Consider the following 17002-nt stretch of genomic DNA (forward strand, 5'->3'; position numbering starts at 1 on the left):
CTGCGTCCGTATCTCTGCCTATGGCCTACTTATTTTGGAGCACCTGGTACTCTGCCAATGCTACCGCGACAACAGCTTTCCGGGTGCAGTCCATGTTTTTCTCCAACGACCGAATCATAATAAAACGCTTGAAGTGTGGGCGTGACGTCACATCCGAGGTCCGAGTCGGTTCACAGAGAATACTAAAACGCACCAGGAGGTAGAGTAGTTGTCTTGTAACTGAAAGGTTGCTAAGTTCACACTTAAGTAGACACTTAACACTAACTGCTCCTGACGAGCTGGCTGTCGCCTTGCATGGTCGACTCTGCCGTCGGTGTGTCAATGTGTGTATTAACCGATGTAAGTCGCTTTGGATAAAAGCGTCTGCTAAATGCCCTGATTGTAATTGGAATACGGAGTATGGATGATGAAGAGCAGGAATAGACTGATGGCTCAAGCACCGTGACACAACTCAGGATTCAGAATCACTCACGTAAAAACCAGGAACAGCCAGGAAAAAGCACTTTTAATAAAACCAGTCTTCCAGTGTTTGTTTTAAATTAAGATTCAGATAACCGTCAACATTTCAAAGCAGTAATCACTTAACACCTACAGAGTCAGAACGGAGTCCGAGCTGAGACCAAGGTCCTCCCCAATAATAACTTATGCCCATGTCCCAGACCAGCTTACCATACATACAGAAGGCTCGCTCTGAGGAACGGGTAGACTTCATGCTGCCGTCGTACCAGGATAGATGACGTCTAGCAGGCTGCTGCTAGGTGTCTGACACTTACATAAGCACTATCTAAATATGGAACAAGCTAACAAATTGAATGGGTGGGGGGGGGGAACGGATGGACAACTGGTCCTGGTTACTGGGCCTGGTGAGAGGTGACTGGTCCTGGTTACTGGGCCTGGTGAGTGGTGACTGGTCCTGGTTACTGGGCCTGGTGAGTGGTGACTGGTCCTGGTTACTGATCCTGCTCCTTGTCCGGCGTGTAGATGGCCAGGGTTCTTGCGGAGGGGTCGGTGGCTTTGATCCAGCGGGGCATCCAGTAGTGGGGCAGCCACTGGGCACGGCCCGGGAAGTGCTTCTCAAACACCTGCCGGTAGTAGTAGGCCTCTTTGGTCTTGGGCGGGTTGTGGGCGAAGGTCTTGTGGGCTTTCTCCAGCTGGGCGTCGTTCACCTGAGGGGAGGGTCATCCACACCGTGTTAAAGAGGCCCCATATCTTCTCTAAGGCCCAATCCCATTTTTACCCCTTACCCCTTCCCCTTACCCCTCCCCCTCGTTTTGAAGGGGGAGGGATTGGGCCTTATTCAAACGCTTTTCTAGTGATAACATAAGATGATGCTACCCTGGTGGCCGTACTACTGCCAACCTGATGACAGTAATACTGTACTACTGTGAACAGTACTACTTTTTTGACAGTACTATTGCGTACCTGGTGACGGTACTACTGCGTACCTGGTGACAGTACTACTAGGGGTGTTAACGGTACACGTATTTGTACCAAACCGTCAAGGTAAAGGCATTTCGGAGCGGGTACAGAGGTGTATCGCGGTACGTAAATGTCATAGCGTTAATATGGCGAATGTAAAGGCTTGTTTTGCGATGCGAAATTTGAAACTTGAAGTCGGAGTACCACCCGGACCGTTCAGCCAAAGTATACTACTCCGACTCTAATCCGACTCCGTAACTACGGAGACCCCTCAGCAGCTCTCCGTTGGGATGTCGGATACGTAATGCAATTCGCCGCCCGATCCATCTAATATGTTGACTACAAACCATGTAAGCAGTGTTGTAATTAAACTTCCAAAGCTTTTCAAATCTTATTTTGTGTTTTATTGGTCCTTAAGGTGCAAAGTAAAGTTTGTACAAAGTTATTAAGGTGCAAAGTCAAACCGGAGAAGTGATTCCGGAAATGAATGTTAGAGGACCAATCACAGCCCTTGCCGTATCCGTTGCGTCGACCAATAGGTCCATGGCGTCGACAGATAGTTAAAAAATATTGGATGCTCTCCGGCTATGGAGAGGGCTCTGCGTGTCTACGTACAGCCCTTTAACATGCACACGCTAGGGATGGGCAACGATCGTCGAATAGTCTGAGTCACGTAGAATATCGAATAATGAATGTGACTATCGTTATTTATTACACGGCTCTTCTCAATGCATGGGCCTTCACAACTTCCGGTGGTGAATAGCGTTCTCGGTTGCTAAGCAACGTCAACGTCTTTGGCGGACTATTTCTCTGCTGATTTTTCTCTGCAACACTAGAATGCTGGTAACAAATTAATTGTAAAAAGACACTGTGAGGTTATTTTTTTGACGCGTCTAGTTCACGGTCATGCAGGCTGTGTTCAGTAAAATAAAGAAATAAATAGCGATCCGTTTTCGGCGCATGTAGGCCTATCTGCCTAATCCCACGTTGAAATAATTTTGATGTTGAATGTTGATGGCACAGTTGTTAAAATAAACAGATTGATTTCATACAAATCATAAAAGCCTCTCCCTGTGTCATTGTGTGTGTGCGTGTATCCGAGCTGCGTGCGGGGGTTCTTCATTGACTGATTTTCGAATATTATGCGAATACTTCTCAGCGAATATCGAATAGTATTTTTGCCAGAAATGCACATCCCTAGCACACGCATTTGAAAAGGAACCATCCAGGTGTTACTTTCACTGTTGATGTGGAAAAAAAAAACGAGCTCTGTTGTACCCTCGTACCTGGGTGCAGCAGCCCTATAAGTCATGTGATGACATCCCCTGTTTTGAACCTAAGGTGAAGCCCTTGTGTAAAGGGTCTATTCCGGTTTCAAACCCACAACCAGCCTAATGTCTGATAAACACCGTGCGGAGGCATAAGGGAGGCCCAGTAGGACCCTGGGTGGAGAGAAGCTCACCTGGCCCTCCATGTGCTCCTGCAGGCTGGTGTACAGAGACTTCTTCACGGAGGTCATCCCGTCGCTGAACGCCTCCTTCCTCCTCCACAGGATTTCGTCGGGGATCAGACCCAGGCCCTTGAAGGAGTCCCGGAGGAGGTGCTTCTCCACGCCGTTCTGCGCACACACACACACACACACACACACACACACACACACACACACACACACACACACACACACACACACACACACACACACACACACACACACACACACACACACACACACACACACACACACACAGTTAATCTTGTAAATGTGAAACCTACAATCAACTAATCTTTGTTTGGAAAAGGATTATGGAAAAATCTGCAAAAATGAAGTCTAATTTAGGAATACAAGGGGGTAGCTGGCATAGTAAAAATAAATTAGGATTACCTTATTTGTGTGTCAACACAAGGCACCGGAGTAAACATTGGCTGAATTATAATACTTTATATGGCCAACTGTATGTTATGTATTCAACATCAGACTACATATTAAAGATCTTAAAACAGCCAGTTGGTATGGGTTTATATTCATTTATGAGGGATATAAAAAGGTTCATCACAGCAGATTTTGTGTGAAGGTTCAACACCAAATGAAGGTGCAATGCAATGGGAAGACAACGACAGGCCGAGTAACACAGCCTAACCACAGATGAATGACCGGCCCTCCTGGGGAGGGCCGGCCCCTGACTGCACTAACCACTGCAGCCTTCCCTCTGTTAGTATTGGGGGTTGACGTGACACTGACCTTGGGGGTCCGCATCTCCTCTGGCAGGGACAGGAAGTAGGATGTGAACCTATGGTCCAGGAAAGGCACCCTCAGCTCCAGCCTGTAGAGGAAACACAACCAGGACATTATTGGAACATCAACTCATTATTAACAAGCTTAATATTCCTTTTCCAATATTCCTTTGCAATAACAAAACGGTATGAGTTTTTACCCCCCCCTCCCCACTCTAAAGATTAATAAAGATTATATTCCATTTCCCCCCTGAGGATGTAATTTCCCCTCTAATTCACTCCGATCGAATTACGACTCATTCACAGTCTAAAAAAAGGCCCCAATGGGTTACGGATCATATTGTTTGTAGGATCTTTACCGTGTAGTTTGAGTCGTGACTCAATGGTTCCATCATTTCTAAATGCAAGTCATCAACTGTCTGCCCTGTAATAAACCACTCATCCATACTGCATCATGTTCATCATTAATTAATTATTAATTAATTAATAATTAATTATTAATTAAACAGAATAGATTCACTCATTCACTTTGTTTTCAGTATGTCTGGTATGTTTTCAGTCAGAATCATGTGTGAGGCCTTGAAGGCCGGGGAACATCTGATGGAGAGTTTGTAAAGACTGACCCCTGGTGGACAAACACAGATGGTTATTTTTTAAGTGTCTTCCGCTACTCTGTAAAGGGGAGGGTCCTGGTTGCTGTTCCCTTCATAGTGAAGACTCCATAGCACACTAACCAGGGAACCGGCATAAGGAGAGTTTGTACACTAATCACACTAGACCCACAGGTCTTGGTTTATTTGAGTGGCCCGGGTCTCAACGACTGAGGACCGGTCTCCTACCGGGGGCCCTGGTGGCTCAAAGAAGCAAACACACTCCGTAGGCACTGAGCAGCAGCTGAGGGGGTCCTACCATGACCCGTGTGTGGGTCTGTATACAGGGTCGGCAAATACTGTTTCTCTGTGAAAACCATCTGTCAGGGGGGACCTCCAAGACCCGTCGCCTGCTTTATGACCCCAAAACACGCCCATACATGTCTGGAGCTAACTGGTGTCTGAATGGAACCGTTAGGCATCGGGGGGGAAAGGTGCATTGCATTATGGGTATTAATTAGGGGTGCACCATGTTGCGTGATGCATGTGGCGATACCCTCAATAGAGCATCACTAGGAACCGTATGGAAACAGAGGGGATCCAGTGACCCGTGTGTGAGCCGTGTGAGCTGCGTGTGAGCCGCGCGTGTCCCATGCGTGTCCCGTGTGTGAGCCGCGCGTGTCCCGTGTGTGAGCCGCGCGTGTCCCGCGTGTGAGCCGCGCGTGTCCCGTGCGTGTCCCGTGTGTTACCCGTGTGTTACCCGTGTGCAGCGGTTGTGCGGTCGGCTCGCAGGTTGTCAAACAAGTAGAGCTCCTCCAGGAGTCGCACGCTTTCCTCTGCTGCCGCCTTGGGGTTAGGAGCCTGGAGGACACAGTGTAAAGGTCCAGTGAGTCGGGGTTAGGAGCCTGGAGGAAAGAAGCGGTCGACCATCATTGAAGTAACAAGGCGGTCGGTTGTTTCCAAGGGGAAGCTTCTTGCAGACTGGAATTTATTTTTAGCACAAAATAGAGCTTCTGGAATATATTGTCAAGGTCCGTTTTGTAGAAAGTGACATTAATGTTAATCGCACCATGGTCAATTTTTTAACCTGTAAATATTGAAGCAGTTGCTTTTCCAATTTCATGAATTTTATGTACTTAAATTCTCCTTCACGTAGTCCTCTTACTGCATCCATTGTGGTAAACTACATTCACAGACCTATAATTATCGTTATCTTTTGTATTAATCATTCATCTTCAGCAGTCGGCGGCCAAGCCGATGTTTCCTGGCACGGTGGTTGGTAAATATAGGTTGCTTTGATAACACGGTGAGCATAAACTCCCCTGCCGTAAGTGGGTGTGCTCATTAGAATCTCGCTAAACCATACCCCAGTATGCATGTGCATACATGCGTATGTGCATACATGCGGATGTGCATACATGCGGATGTGCATACATGCGGATGTGCGACAGGCTTGACACTCCTGTCGTTATCAAGCCTTTATTTGTTGTTCAGCGTGTGCGAACATTGTAGCAGTGCGTGTTTTGACCAAGTGCTGAAGTTTGTCTTAACTATACTTGCCAGACGCCCCTCCAGACCAACTGGAAACTGGAAATTTGGTTTATTTAAACTATTCCCGTTATGTTTACCTTCACCTCTGTCACGGACTGAATGTCGCCGCGTGAAAATCGGCCAGGTGAACATCTCACTTTATCTTCGCTGTTCTTTACTTGTTAATGAGCCTCTACTACCACCTAGAGGTTGTCTAATGTTTTGGTGTAATAGCTACCCATGACTCATTTGTAATGTTTCTGAACTTTCAGGAACCTCACCAAACTGTGCACAACGACAACTTACCCGTGTCCCCACACTGAAGATGCTCATGTATTTTCAAGAAATAAATACTTTTAAATTCGAAGTAAACAAATCTCCTACATTTCTCTGACAGGAAATGAGGCAGGCTTCATCAAGCCCCGATCAACATTACTAGAACCTCTATAACAGTATGTAGTTAATCTAAAAACACAAGAGTGCCAGCCCGGGAACCAGACCTATCTGCAATCTCTCTGACCGTGCAGCGCCCTGTTGAAGCGCTGTGAACAAACAAGATGCCTGCAGCTGATTTGTCGCACACGCTCCCATTGGCTGCAGGTCTATCCTATGGCTTCCCGGGGCCTGTTGGTCGGCAGTATCAGGCCGTGTGTTCAGGACCAACCTTGTGGAAGTAGATGTATCCCTGGGTGAGCTCGTCCGACCCCTCCCCAGAGAACACCACCACACTTTCAGACTTCTCTCGGATGTACTTGGACACGAGGTACATCCCTGTGGGCGCAGGAAGAAGACACCGGGAACAGGTCAGGAATGCGTCTACTTATGGCATATCCATTATTAAAGGCTTTCTATATAGAAATGTACACATGGCAGGCAGTGTAGGTAAACCCAGAAGTCGCCCATAACACAGGTCTGCTACTTCTCTGTACCGGGGCGCGCTATAAGACTTGCAGGGTTGTGAACCGTGGAGAACACCCACTCACCGATGGAGGCACGCACGGTGGTGATGTCGTAGGTTTCCAGGTGGAGGATGACGTCCTCCGCCACTCGGATGCCCTCCTCCGCCGTGAAGCTGATCTCGTGGTGCTCACTGCCGATGTGTGCGGCTACCTGAGACACACACACACACACACACACGTTGATGGTATCTGCCATAGCAAAGGGTTTCCGTGAGGCCTGTGTCTGAGGGAGGGTGGCGGGCTTCACCTTGCGGGCCGCCATGGCGTCTGGGCTGTCTTCTGCCCCGATGGCAAAGGTCTGGATGCGGTAGGTCAGCTTCTCCTCTTTGGCCAGCTTCACCAGCGTGGCAGCGACCAAACTGGAGTCCAGACCACCTGGTTTTCGTCACACATTGGGATTTGATGTTAACTTCCAGTTTATCCGAGTTGGAAATTGATTGATTAATTGATGGTGCAGAAAGCCATGATGCAGAGTCTAGCATGTTTAGCCATTAACTGTATATTTAAGATGTATAAAGTTGAATTTATCACAAAGTAATACTATCCTCCTTGTACTGAACAGCAGCGGCTCACCTGAGAGGAGACATCCGATCCTCCTCTGGGCCATCAGGCGTTTGCGTACGGCGCTCTCAAAGAGCACTCTGATGTTGCGCTTCACTGTTTCCTCGTCAAAACCTGGGAAACACCGTTCAAAATGTTACCTTGTAATCTATCTCGGCAATTAATGTAGGAGGAACTGTAAAGGAGCACGTATTCATAATGAACATTGGTCACAAAAACATAAAAAAAGAATACAACATTGTACACAAACTATAAACATTAACAGCTGTTGTTGAATATATCTATAAATATCTAAGAGGGGCGGCCAAAGCTGGGGGTCTGAGGGGTCTTGGGGGGACCAGCTAGGGGTCTAGGGGGGGGGGGATGGGGGAGAAGTCCGAGGGGGCCTACCGGAGACGACCTCCGCGGAGTCGTACAGGGAGTGGGCAGGCTCCTGGGTGCAGCAGTGGAAGCGACCACTGCTGCACTCCAGCAACTCCACCTTGCCCGTGGTCTTGAGGTCGAAGGTCTCGAAGTGGCCCGGCAGGAAGGGAATTATTTTGGCATTGGTAGGCATGGCGTGGCTGAGGTCAGTAAGGCCTGGAGAGGGGAAACATGTAATTTAGGAGGGTTAGCCAGCACATTGCAATGGCTACGGTGGTGCCTTTATCAGAGTTCACCATCGACGATGTAGACGTCTCCCAGACTATTAGTATCAGTAGAGTATAGTAGTAGTACATTTCACTAGTCTCGCAGTCAGCCGTTGGAAAATCTGGGACACAGCACTGGGCCAAAAATTTTTTTTCCGCAGACAGCCTACTTGTCAGGAAGTGGTCATGACTGACATATGAGCACGACCAATCACGGAGCATAGGCCGGGAACAGTACACCTTAACCAGACCAATGGTGAAACTAATCAAAACCAAAAGACCTACTGGCAGACTGAATAAGACTAAATGAATGTAAACGTAAAATGAAGGAACTAGCATCCACTCGTGTCACGCTGGAACTACGATTCTACATATCTGGGAGTGACGAAGCTGTGTAGAGTCTCTATAGAGTCTGAGAGACGCTCAGTGGGAGGAGCCACAGGGCGACGTCCCACCCCTCCGCGTACCTTTGGCCTCCGAGCTAACGGCCATGAAGCCGTTGTCGGTGGACAGCTTGAACATGGGCCGCACGCCGTAGGTGTCCCTGCCCAGGAACACCTTCCTGTTGGCCGTGTCTAGCAGGACGAAGGCGAACACCCCGTCCAGGAGGGATGCCATCTTCTGCACGCCGAAGCTCTGGTAGAGGTGGAGCAGCACCTCGCCGTCCATCTCCGTCTGGTAGTCAAAGGCAAACTTCTTCCCAAGCTGAAGATATGGGGAACAGAGAACGCTGTTAACAGAGGCCAACATATAGGAGCTAATGGATAGGGCTGCACTATAGAACCAAACCCTTCACATAGAGCTGCACTGTAGAACCAAACCCTTCACATAGAGCTGCACTGTAGAACCAAACCCTTTACATAGAGGTGGACTATAGAACAAAACCCTTTACATAGAGCTGGACTATAGAACAAAACCCTTTACATAGAGCTGCACTATAGAACAAAACCCTTTAATAGAGGTGGACTATGGAACAAAACCCTTTACATAGAGCTGCACTATAGAACTAAACCCTTTAATAGAACTGCACTATAGAACAAAACCCTTTACATAGAGCTGCACTATAGAACTAAACCCTTTAATAGAACTGCACTATAGAACAAAACCCTTTACATAGAGCTGCACTATAGAACTAAACCCTTTAATAGAACTGCACTATAGAACAAAACCCTTTACATAGAGCTGCACTATAGAACAAAACCCTTTACATAGAGCTGCACTATAGAACAAAACCCTTTACATAGAGCTGCACTATAGAACAAAACCCTTTAATAGAACTGCACTATAGAACAAAACCCTTTACATAGAGCTGCCCTATAGAACTAAACCCTTTAATAGAACTGCACTATAGAACAAAACCCTTTACATAGAGCTGCACTATATAACTAAACCCTTTAATAGAACTGCACTATAGAACAAAACCCTTTACATAGAGCTGCACTATAGAACTAAACCCTTTAATAGAACTGCACTATAGAAAACCCTTTACATAGAGCTGCACTATAGAACTAAACCCTTTAATAGAACTGCACTATAGAACAAAACTCTTTACATAGAGCTGCACTATAGAACTAAATCCTTTAATAGAACTGCACTATAGAACAAAACCCTTTACATAGAGCTGCACTATAGAACTAAACCCTTTAATAGAACTGCACTATAGAACAAAACCCTTTACATAGAGCTGCACTATAGAACTAAACCCTTTAATAGAACTGCACTATAGAACAAAACCCTTTCCTAAAGTCGTCATCTCAGGACTCAACACAGGTGTTGCTCATAACACTTGGGTCTGCTTCTTTTATGTAACAGAGAATTTGTAGCAACTCATTTAACTAGTTAAGTGCCTGGCCTGAGAAGGTACCTCTACATGAATACTGCACCAGGGTCTGAGCCCACATCTGACGGTGTTGATTCAGTGTAAACCAACTACAGGGTCCGGGGCCTACCGCTTGGAAGTTGTAGATCTCCCCGTTGTAGCACAGCCACAGGTAGGGGAACTTCTTGACGCGCAGGGGCTGCATGCCATGCAGCTGGTCCACGATGGCCAGCCGGTGGAAGCCGAAGCAGCAGTTGTTGAAACCATTGACGTTCTCGAAGCGGAAGGCGTCGGGCCCCCGGTGAGAGATCTTCATGGCGCTGGTGCACTGGACAGACAGGCACTCATCGCTGCCGAATAAAGCCCAGATACCACACATGTTGGGGCTGGGAGGGAGTCCGGCTGAGAAGAGAGAGGGAGAATACAGTGAGGACAATAGCATACATGTTTCCCCGTCAGGAATAAATAAAGTACCCATCTCATCGAATATGCATTAGTAGCGCGCGCGCACGCACACACACACTCTTAACCGTCATAAAGATGTCATGTGTTGTTTGTGCAGGTTGACTCTTCCCCACTGGTACGACAGGTTTGGGAGAAGAGGTGGAACGAGATAAACTTGCAACATAAACGTGCAAATCAGTTACCAAGATAGTAATAATTTCACACCAGATTAAGAGAAGCAGGTGTGAATTTGTATGGTTTTGCCAGTTTCCGCAAAACACTGTACATTCCACACTGCTTCGAACGCAGGTAACTGTCTTTTTGTGATGTCAACGGGCCTGTAAGTAAACTCTTCGACATCCCAACCAAGGGAGCCAGTCGAAATTCAAGTGGGATGTTCAATGGAAAGCCGAAAGCGTCACAAGGCTGGCTGTTTACAGTTCTCCAAACTGGAAAAAATTGATGTGAAATGTCAAGCTGATGAGGGAAACACCAGCTCAAACACAACATATATCTGAAAGCTGTGGAATGTATCCTGTCTGATAGGCCCTTAACTAACGATAGCATGCCGGCACACCATAATGAAGATAAAACATCCGTTTTATCTTCGTCGACAAATTCATTGATATCTTCAGGTTGGTTGACGTAAGCTTAGCAGTTGGCTATTTTGCTCGCAGCATTTGTTCTTCCTTGTGTTGTCGTTTGACAAAATTGACTGAATCTCATCATGAATATGTATGACTGCCTTGATTCAAGGTCCCTCATTGGCTTAAACCGGAATATCCAGATTTACGTGTTGTGGGCGTCTACGTATGTGCTTCACACTCGTCTCAGATATCTAGGTATACCGTCAAGGAAATGATCTGTATGAAACGTAAACCACAGTTGTGGACGGCTTCTGTGAAAGACAGGATGTGTTATGTCCAGTCAAACTGGCTGTCAAACTGTAAAACAAATAACATAATTGCATTTATCTCCAAGTGCACTATCAAATAATGAGGTTACTTTAGGTTTTAGCTTATATTATTAGCACACCCTGCGATTCCCATAATTGACCGAATATTGTCCTAGGAACTCTTTGTATTTGTGTTACAAAAGGGAAAGTAAATCCATGGCAAAGTATCAAAAGCTGTTGGCGCCGATTGTGTTTGGGACACTGGCTGCACCTGCCTTTGAGTTCTGATGTTGGTCCGGTCCACCGCAGTGGAAACAAAGGTAGCGCCGAGTCAGGCGGACCCCTCACCCTGACCCAGACACCACATGGCTGATGGTGGTGGACTCCATACCTCCAACAGGCTGTTTCCATTACCAGGCTACTCATCATAATGTATTTACATTACTATGTCTCACTGTGTCAATCATTCAACCTTCATTTCAATTTATCTTATGAATCATTGAACCTCCTGAACCATGCGGCAAGATATCACCAAAGAACATAAACAGAAATAAACAGAAAATCTAACAAAATCCAAAGAAACGATTAAAGGCAGACATAGGACAGTTATTGATGACGTTGTGGGTTGATGTTCAGGTGACCATGCAAGATGTTCCATTGGTCTGAACATCTTGCACCGATGGAACATCTTGCACGGTCACCTATAAATCCCTACATGGTTTAGGCCCAAAATATTGAACTGATATGCTTCCACTACATAAGCCTTCTGGAACACTAAGATCTTCTGAGACCAATCTGTTAATTATCCCCAGAGTAAACACGAAACATGGGCAAGCAGGATTTAGTTACTATGCAACAAATAGCTGGAATAAACTCCCTGAGGATTTAAGACTTGGCCCAACTCTGAGCACCTTTAAAACAAGATTGAAGACTTTTATGTTTGCTTTAGCTTTCTGCTAAATCTTAAATACTTTACCTTTATTTTACTAAAATGCCTTTTTAACTTTCCCTTTATTTTCTATTTTTACCAGAAAAATACATGATCTGATACCAGAGAGAAAGGTTGTATAATGGTTAGAGTCCTGAGTTTGTTTGTATAAGGGTTAGAGTCCTGAGTTTGTATTTGTATAAGGGTTAGAGTCCTGAGTTTGTATTTGTGTAAGGGTTAGAGTCCTGAGTTTGTAAGGGTTAGAGTCCTGAGTTTGTATAAGGGTTAGAGTCCTGAGTTTTGTTGAATAAGGCCTTTGGTCTGGGCTAGAGTCCTAGAAGCTGGGTTAGAGTCCTACTAATTGTATAAGGGTTAGAGTCCTGAGTTTGTATTTGTATAAGGGTTAGAGTCCTGAGTTTGTTTGTATAAGGGTTAGAGTCCTGAGTTTGTTTGTATAAGGGTTAGAGTCCTGAGTTTTGTTGAATAAGGCCTTTGGTCTGGGCTAGAGTCCTAGAATATTGTCCTTTAGGTCGGGTTGTAGTCCCGACTTGGGTTCCAGAGAGACTGTTGATCTGATCTTAAATACATTGCACTTTCAATTTTACTTACTAAAAGGCCTTTTAAACTTTCAATTTATTTTTCTTTTAAATACATTGCACTTTCTATTTTACTCATTTCTTGCATATGTTTTCTTTTACTTATCTATTATTTTATTGTATCACAATGTTTATATGTGAAGCACTTTGAGTCTGCCTTGTGTATGAAAAGTGCTATATAAATAAAGTTGCCTTGCCTTGCCTTGAATGAACACTAAAAGCTATTTGTCCAAGATCAGCCCTAGCAGGATCACAGCGACTTCATACAACGCGTAGTTGTAGTGGGTGGATATATGAATATTCTCACTTCTGAGGTTTTTTATGCGTCTGGAATTCTGCATTGAAACCCGAGGGCATTTCATGTGCAACATCATATATTAATCTGACCCCAGGTTTCGGACTCCAGGTTTACAGTCTTTCAGATCCAGTGCAACATTTATTAATCTGGACCCTGATCAGAGACTACATCCAGATATACAGTCGCAGTACCAGTACAGCAGTTTATTGCCAAATAAACTTCCCATCTGTTGCTGCATGCACATGAGTCACACCTGATTAATAGACAGCAGGTGTGAATTTGTAGGTTTCTGGCAGTTTCCGCAAAAAACACTGAACGGTCCACACTGCTTCGAACGCATGTAATTGTCTTTTTGTGGTGTCAAAAGGCTTGTAAGTATACTCTTCGACATCCAAACCAAGGGCGCCAGTCTGCGCCCTTGCCTTGATTCATGGTCCCTCCTTGGCCTAAACCACAAAAAATCCACATTTACGTGATGTAAGCGTCTACGTATGTGCTTCACACTCGTCTCAGATCTAGGTATACCGCAAAGGAAATGATCTGCATGAAACGTAAACCAGTGTTGTGGAAGGCTTCTGTGAAAGACAGGATGTGTTATATCCAGTCAAACTGGCTGTCAAACTGTAAAACAAATAACATAATTGCCTTTCTCATCTCCAAGTGCACTATCAAATAATGAGGTTAATTTATATTTGAGCTTATAAGCTGCAGGAAGCATTAAATCTATCCAGCTCAAGTAGATAGCAGTGTAGGCTGGTTAGCTAGATGGCTAGCTAACCTGAAAATTAACCTGAGAATTCTCATGTCCTTGAGGCTGATCTTCCTCTGTTGGCAGTTTACTGAAGATTCCATAACATTCTAGTTTCTGCTGACGCAAACATTTATATTTAGCAGACGATTTAATTCAAAGCGATTTACACACATTCATACACACATTCACAGACCGACGACGAAGTCAACCCAGCTCGTTCAATAATGTCTGGCTGCAGCCTGTAGGAAATGGACATCCACATCCAACTGCTACATTATAATAGTCATAGGTTTTATGCCATCGATGATGCAAGAAAAGTATGTATTTTTAAACATCGATATAGTGGGAATTTTTTTTCATTAATTATTTTCCAAGTACCTTGGTAAACGATATATTTTAATGATGTAATGGAAAGAACATGGTGCATTCCCATGCAAGCAAAAATCTGGCTAACAAACTAGCTCAACAGGCTAAATTGTTGACGTAACAGGGTAGTATTGGTTTGGGTTAGAAGTGGTTAGGGTTAGGGATTGAAAGAAAGATTGAAACTTGGACGGCGCTCCAGTTTCAATTCCATTCAAAAAGCTTTATGGCACGACTATTGTTGTGAACAGCATTATTTATCTTTATTCTTTGTACCTGATGGAAGAATGTTTTGTACTTTGTTAATGAATTCTCTCTCTCTCTCTCTCTCTCTCTCTCTCTCTCTCTCTCTCTCTCTCTGGATTATTTTTTTTATCTCAAGCAAGTTGGTTTCTGATATAGTAATTTCAAGGGGGACACTGACTTGCTTGTTTTGGCTCAGGGACAGACTCCGTTCCCTCTCTGGTTGGGGATGAGGAGTATAGGGGACCTGTACAGGAACCAGCCCCGAAGAAACAGAGGGCAATGGGAGAAGAAACGCAACAGCATCTGGCAATAGAGTTAAGCAGTAACAGAATATTTCTTTATTCTAGCCTATATGTATTTGTTTTCACATTTTTGTATTATGAATTGTTATAAGGCATATCTATCTACTGGAGAATGCAGAAATTACAAGATTTTTTTCACATTTACCGTAGAACTTGGAACAGGCCTTTTATTCCTTTCCAAGTTACTTTTCTACAATCATGTATAATTTCATTGGTATGTTATACCATTATGAGTAGGGCTGGGTAAAAGAAAAATTGATTTAATCGATTTTGGATCGATTTCATTTACATTTTGCAATATCGATTCATAGGGCATGAGACCGTTTTCTTTTTTTTGTTACCATTATTATTATTATTGGCCACGATACCCTGCCCTAATTATGAGCCATGGAGGAAAATACTCAAGTGGGACATTCGATTTCACAACAAGGGTCATTGAGATTTGCCACTCAGAAGTCTAAACGAGCAAAGTTCCTTTACAAAAATTATTATTTATTATTATTTATTTTTTTACATGATCTTTGAAAGGTTTTGCCCAAAAAAATTCAACATTCATATCAGAATTCGTATTTGCATATAGTTCCACCTACTTTACATTCAATTACATTGGCAGCAAGGGACTGCCTGATTACAATTGCAGTAAGTGACTATTTACAATTCAGAAATCTGTGGGGCTGCTTATTTGAATTTAACTACACTTGTAGTAACTGTTGGTTTACAATTGTACTAAGTAACTGCCCGTTTACAATTCCCAAATCTGTGGTGTTCCGTAAGTTTTATATTCAACCCACACTGAACGAGTCAATAAAACTCCTTCAAGATCACTTGGTCTAGTTTTTGCTTATTAAGTACATTTGGTATGAGTTATAATGGGTCATTCCATTTGATAATCTCATTTAATTTCAATTGGAGTGGATTTAGGTGAATTTTGTGAATGATTTGGGAATCAAGCTCCAGCTGCCTCTACAGCCCCACCCCTCACTTGCAGCCACTGGGTAACAACACCCTTCACTTTGACCGGCAGTGGGTCTGCTTATAGGACGGAATGAATCGGCCGCCGGCCAACGATTTTTAACAGGCTGGGTACTTTATTCTAACACACAACCAGACTCGTTTACTATTTCACTAAACAGACACGCAACCACCCGCTCTCCTCTCTCGTCCATTCAATCCCTGAACTCACTCACACACACTGCCATTGATATGCGCACGAGATACTTTCTCGTGCTCACAATATAGTTTCTCGTGCTCACAAAATACTTTCTCGTGCTTTACCCCATGTCTCTGTACGGGTAAACAAAAGAGAAACAAATAATCGAGTTAAACCTTAACAATCTTTATTCAATCGGACCTGAGTTGTAACGTCACATAACAGCCATTACCGTAATACGACTCTACATGAATCTGATGCAATATCACATCAGATCCATGTGGCCGGCGTGTCGCTCACAACACAAGTGATGGGTCTTCTATAGTCCTCGTGTAGAGGGCTCGGTTACCAAATTCAAGATAAGCCTATTTATACCGCTGTGCCTGGTACATATAAAGTCGACTCCTCTGTAAAGAGGCTCCTACAACCTAACTTACACCATCAGTCTGGTTACGGTAGGCTACATATAAAAAACACTCCTCTGTCAAGAGGCTCCTACATCCTAACTTATACTTAATAATACTTATATTATACTTATATAACACTTATACATTCTTTCCGGGTCAAAGGAGCCCAAGTGAGGTGGATCCCAGCCGGTATAGCCTCATCACTTCTGACGGCATGATGATGTTATAGTTTTTTAAGAGATTCCCATTGATTGTATCCACATTAAGAGGTGTTAGATCGCGGTGAATGGTATGGGTTGTCAAGCGGATGAAAGCTGAATTAAAGGATTCTTACCTACCTGTGTCGGGCAGTAGTGAGTCGGTCAATGGTTAAAGCGGACCAAGAAAGAGCAGAACTCAAAACGCGCTGCCGTTGGTTAGTAGTAGCTAGCGACACGTGGGTTACGCAGTCTCGAAGTCTCGCGATAAGACATGACGGGTTCACGTTCGGTCTATGAAAGCTGCTTGCAACTCGCCGCCTCCATTCATTTCAACGAGGGAAGGGCGGCAGAGGGGAGGCGGTTACAAAAGCGGCTGAAAACCAAGAAGCGGTTGCCGCCCACGTGAACGCGCACAGATTTTGCCCTACAGTTCAGCTTTCCCCGTGGTGAAACTTTCGGCGACAGCAGCAGCAGCAGCTGCTTTTGAAAACGCCTGACCCTTCACACCGCCGCGCTGAACCCTCCGGCAGCGAGGCGGTGATAAGGGCGGTTGTCCGCGCGGCGGTGTGCAAGCACCTTCATCAATAGTTATATCAATTGTTAGTATATGCCTAGGTCCATGGTATATGCTACACGTGAACCTCTGCTTTCACACCGCCGCGCGGACTCGTCGCCTCCATTCA

General features: G+C 44.8%; 1 protein-coding gene across 6 annotated transcripts; it reads right to left on the reverse strand.

Moving 5' to 3' along the window:
• Positions 1–486: 486 nt before the first annotated feature.
• On the reverse strand, positions 487–16677 carry asns (asparagine synthetase). 6 transcript variants are annotated; one of them, XM_030347284.1, is made up of 13 exons: positions 16458–16584; positions 14439–14504; positions 9870–10141; positions 8388–8625; positions 7682–7870; positions 7304–7405; positions 6978–7105; positions 6755–6881; positions 6436–6542; positions 5002–5102; positions 3659–3740; positions 2882–3037; positions 487–1166 (listed from the first exon to the last, which is right to left on the reverse strand). In XM_030347284.1, the coding sequence occupies exons 3-13, from the start codon at positions 10116–10118 to the stop codon at positions 951–953; spliced, it is 1695 nt and encodes a 564-aa protein (XP_030203144.1). In that variant the 5' UTR covers positions 10119–10141; positions 14439–14504; positions 16458–16584; the 3' UTR covers positions 487–950. The 6 variants fall into 6 exon arrangements, with proteins under 6 accessions (XP_030203144.1, XP_030203141.1, XP_030203145.1 ...); XM_030347281.1 differs by having other exon boundaries at positions 14439–14563; positions 16458–16565; XM_030347285.1 differs by having other exon boundaries at positions 16454–16565.
• Positions 16678–17002: the final 325 nt, after the last annotated feature.

The sequence above is a fragment of the Gadus morhua genome, chromosome 22 (genome assembly GCF_902167405.1).
Source record: "Gadus morhua chromosome 22, gadMor3.0, whole genome shotgun sequence".
Classification (NCBI taxonomy): domain Eukaryota; kingdom Metazoa; phylum Chordata; class Actinopteri; order Gadiformes; family Gadidae; genus Gadus; species Gadus morhua.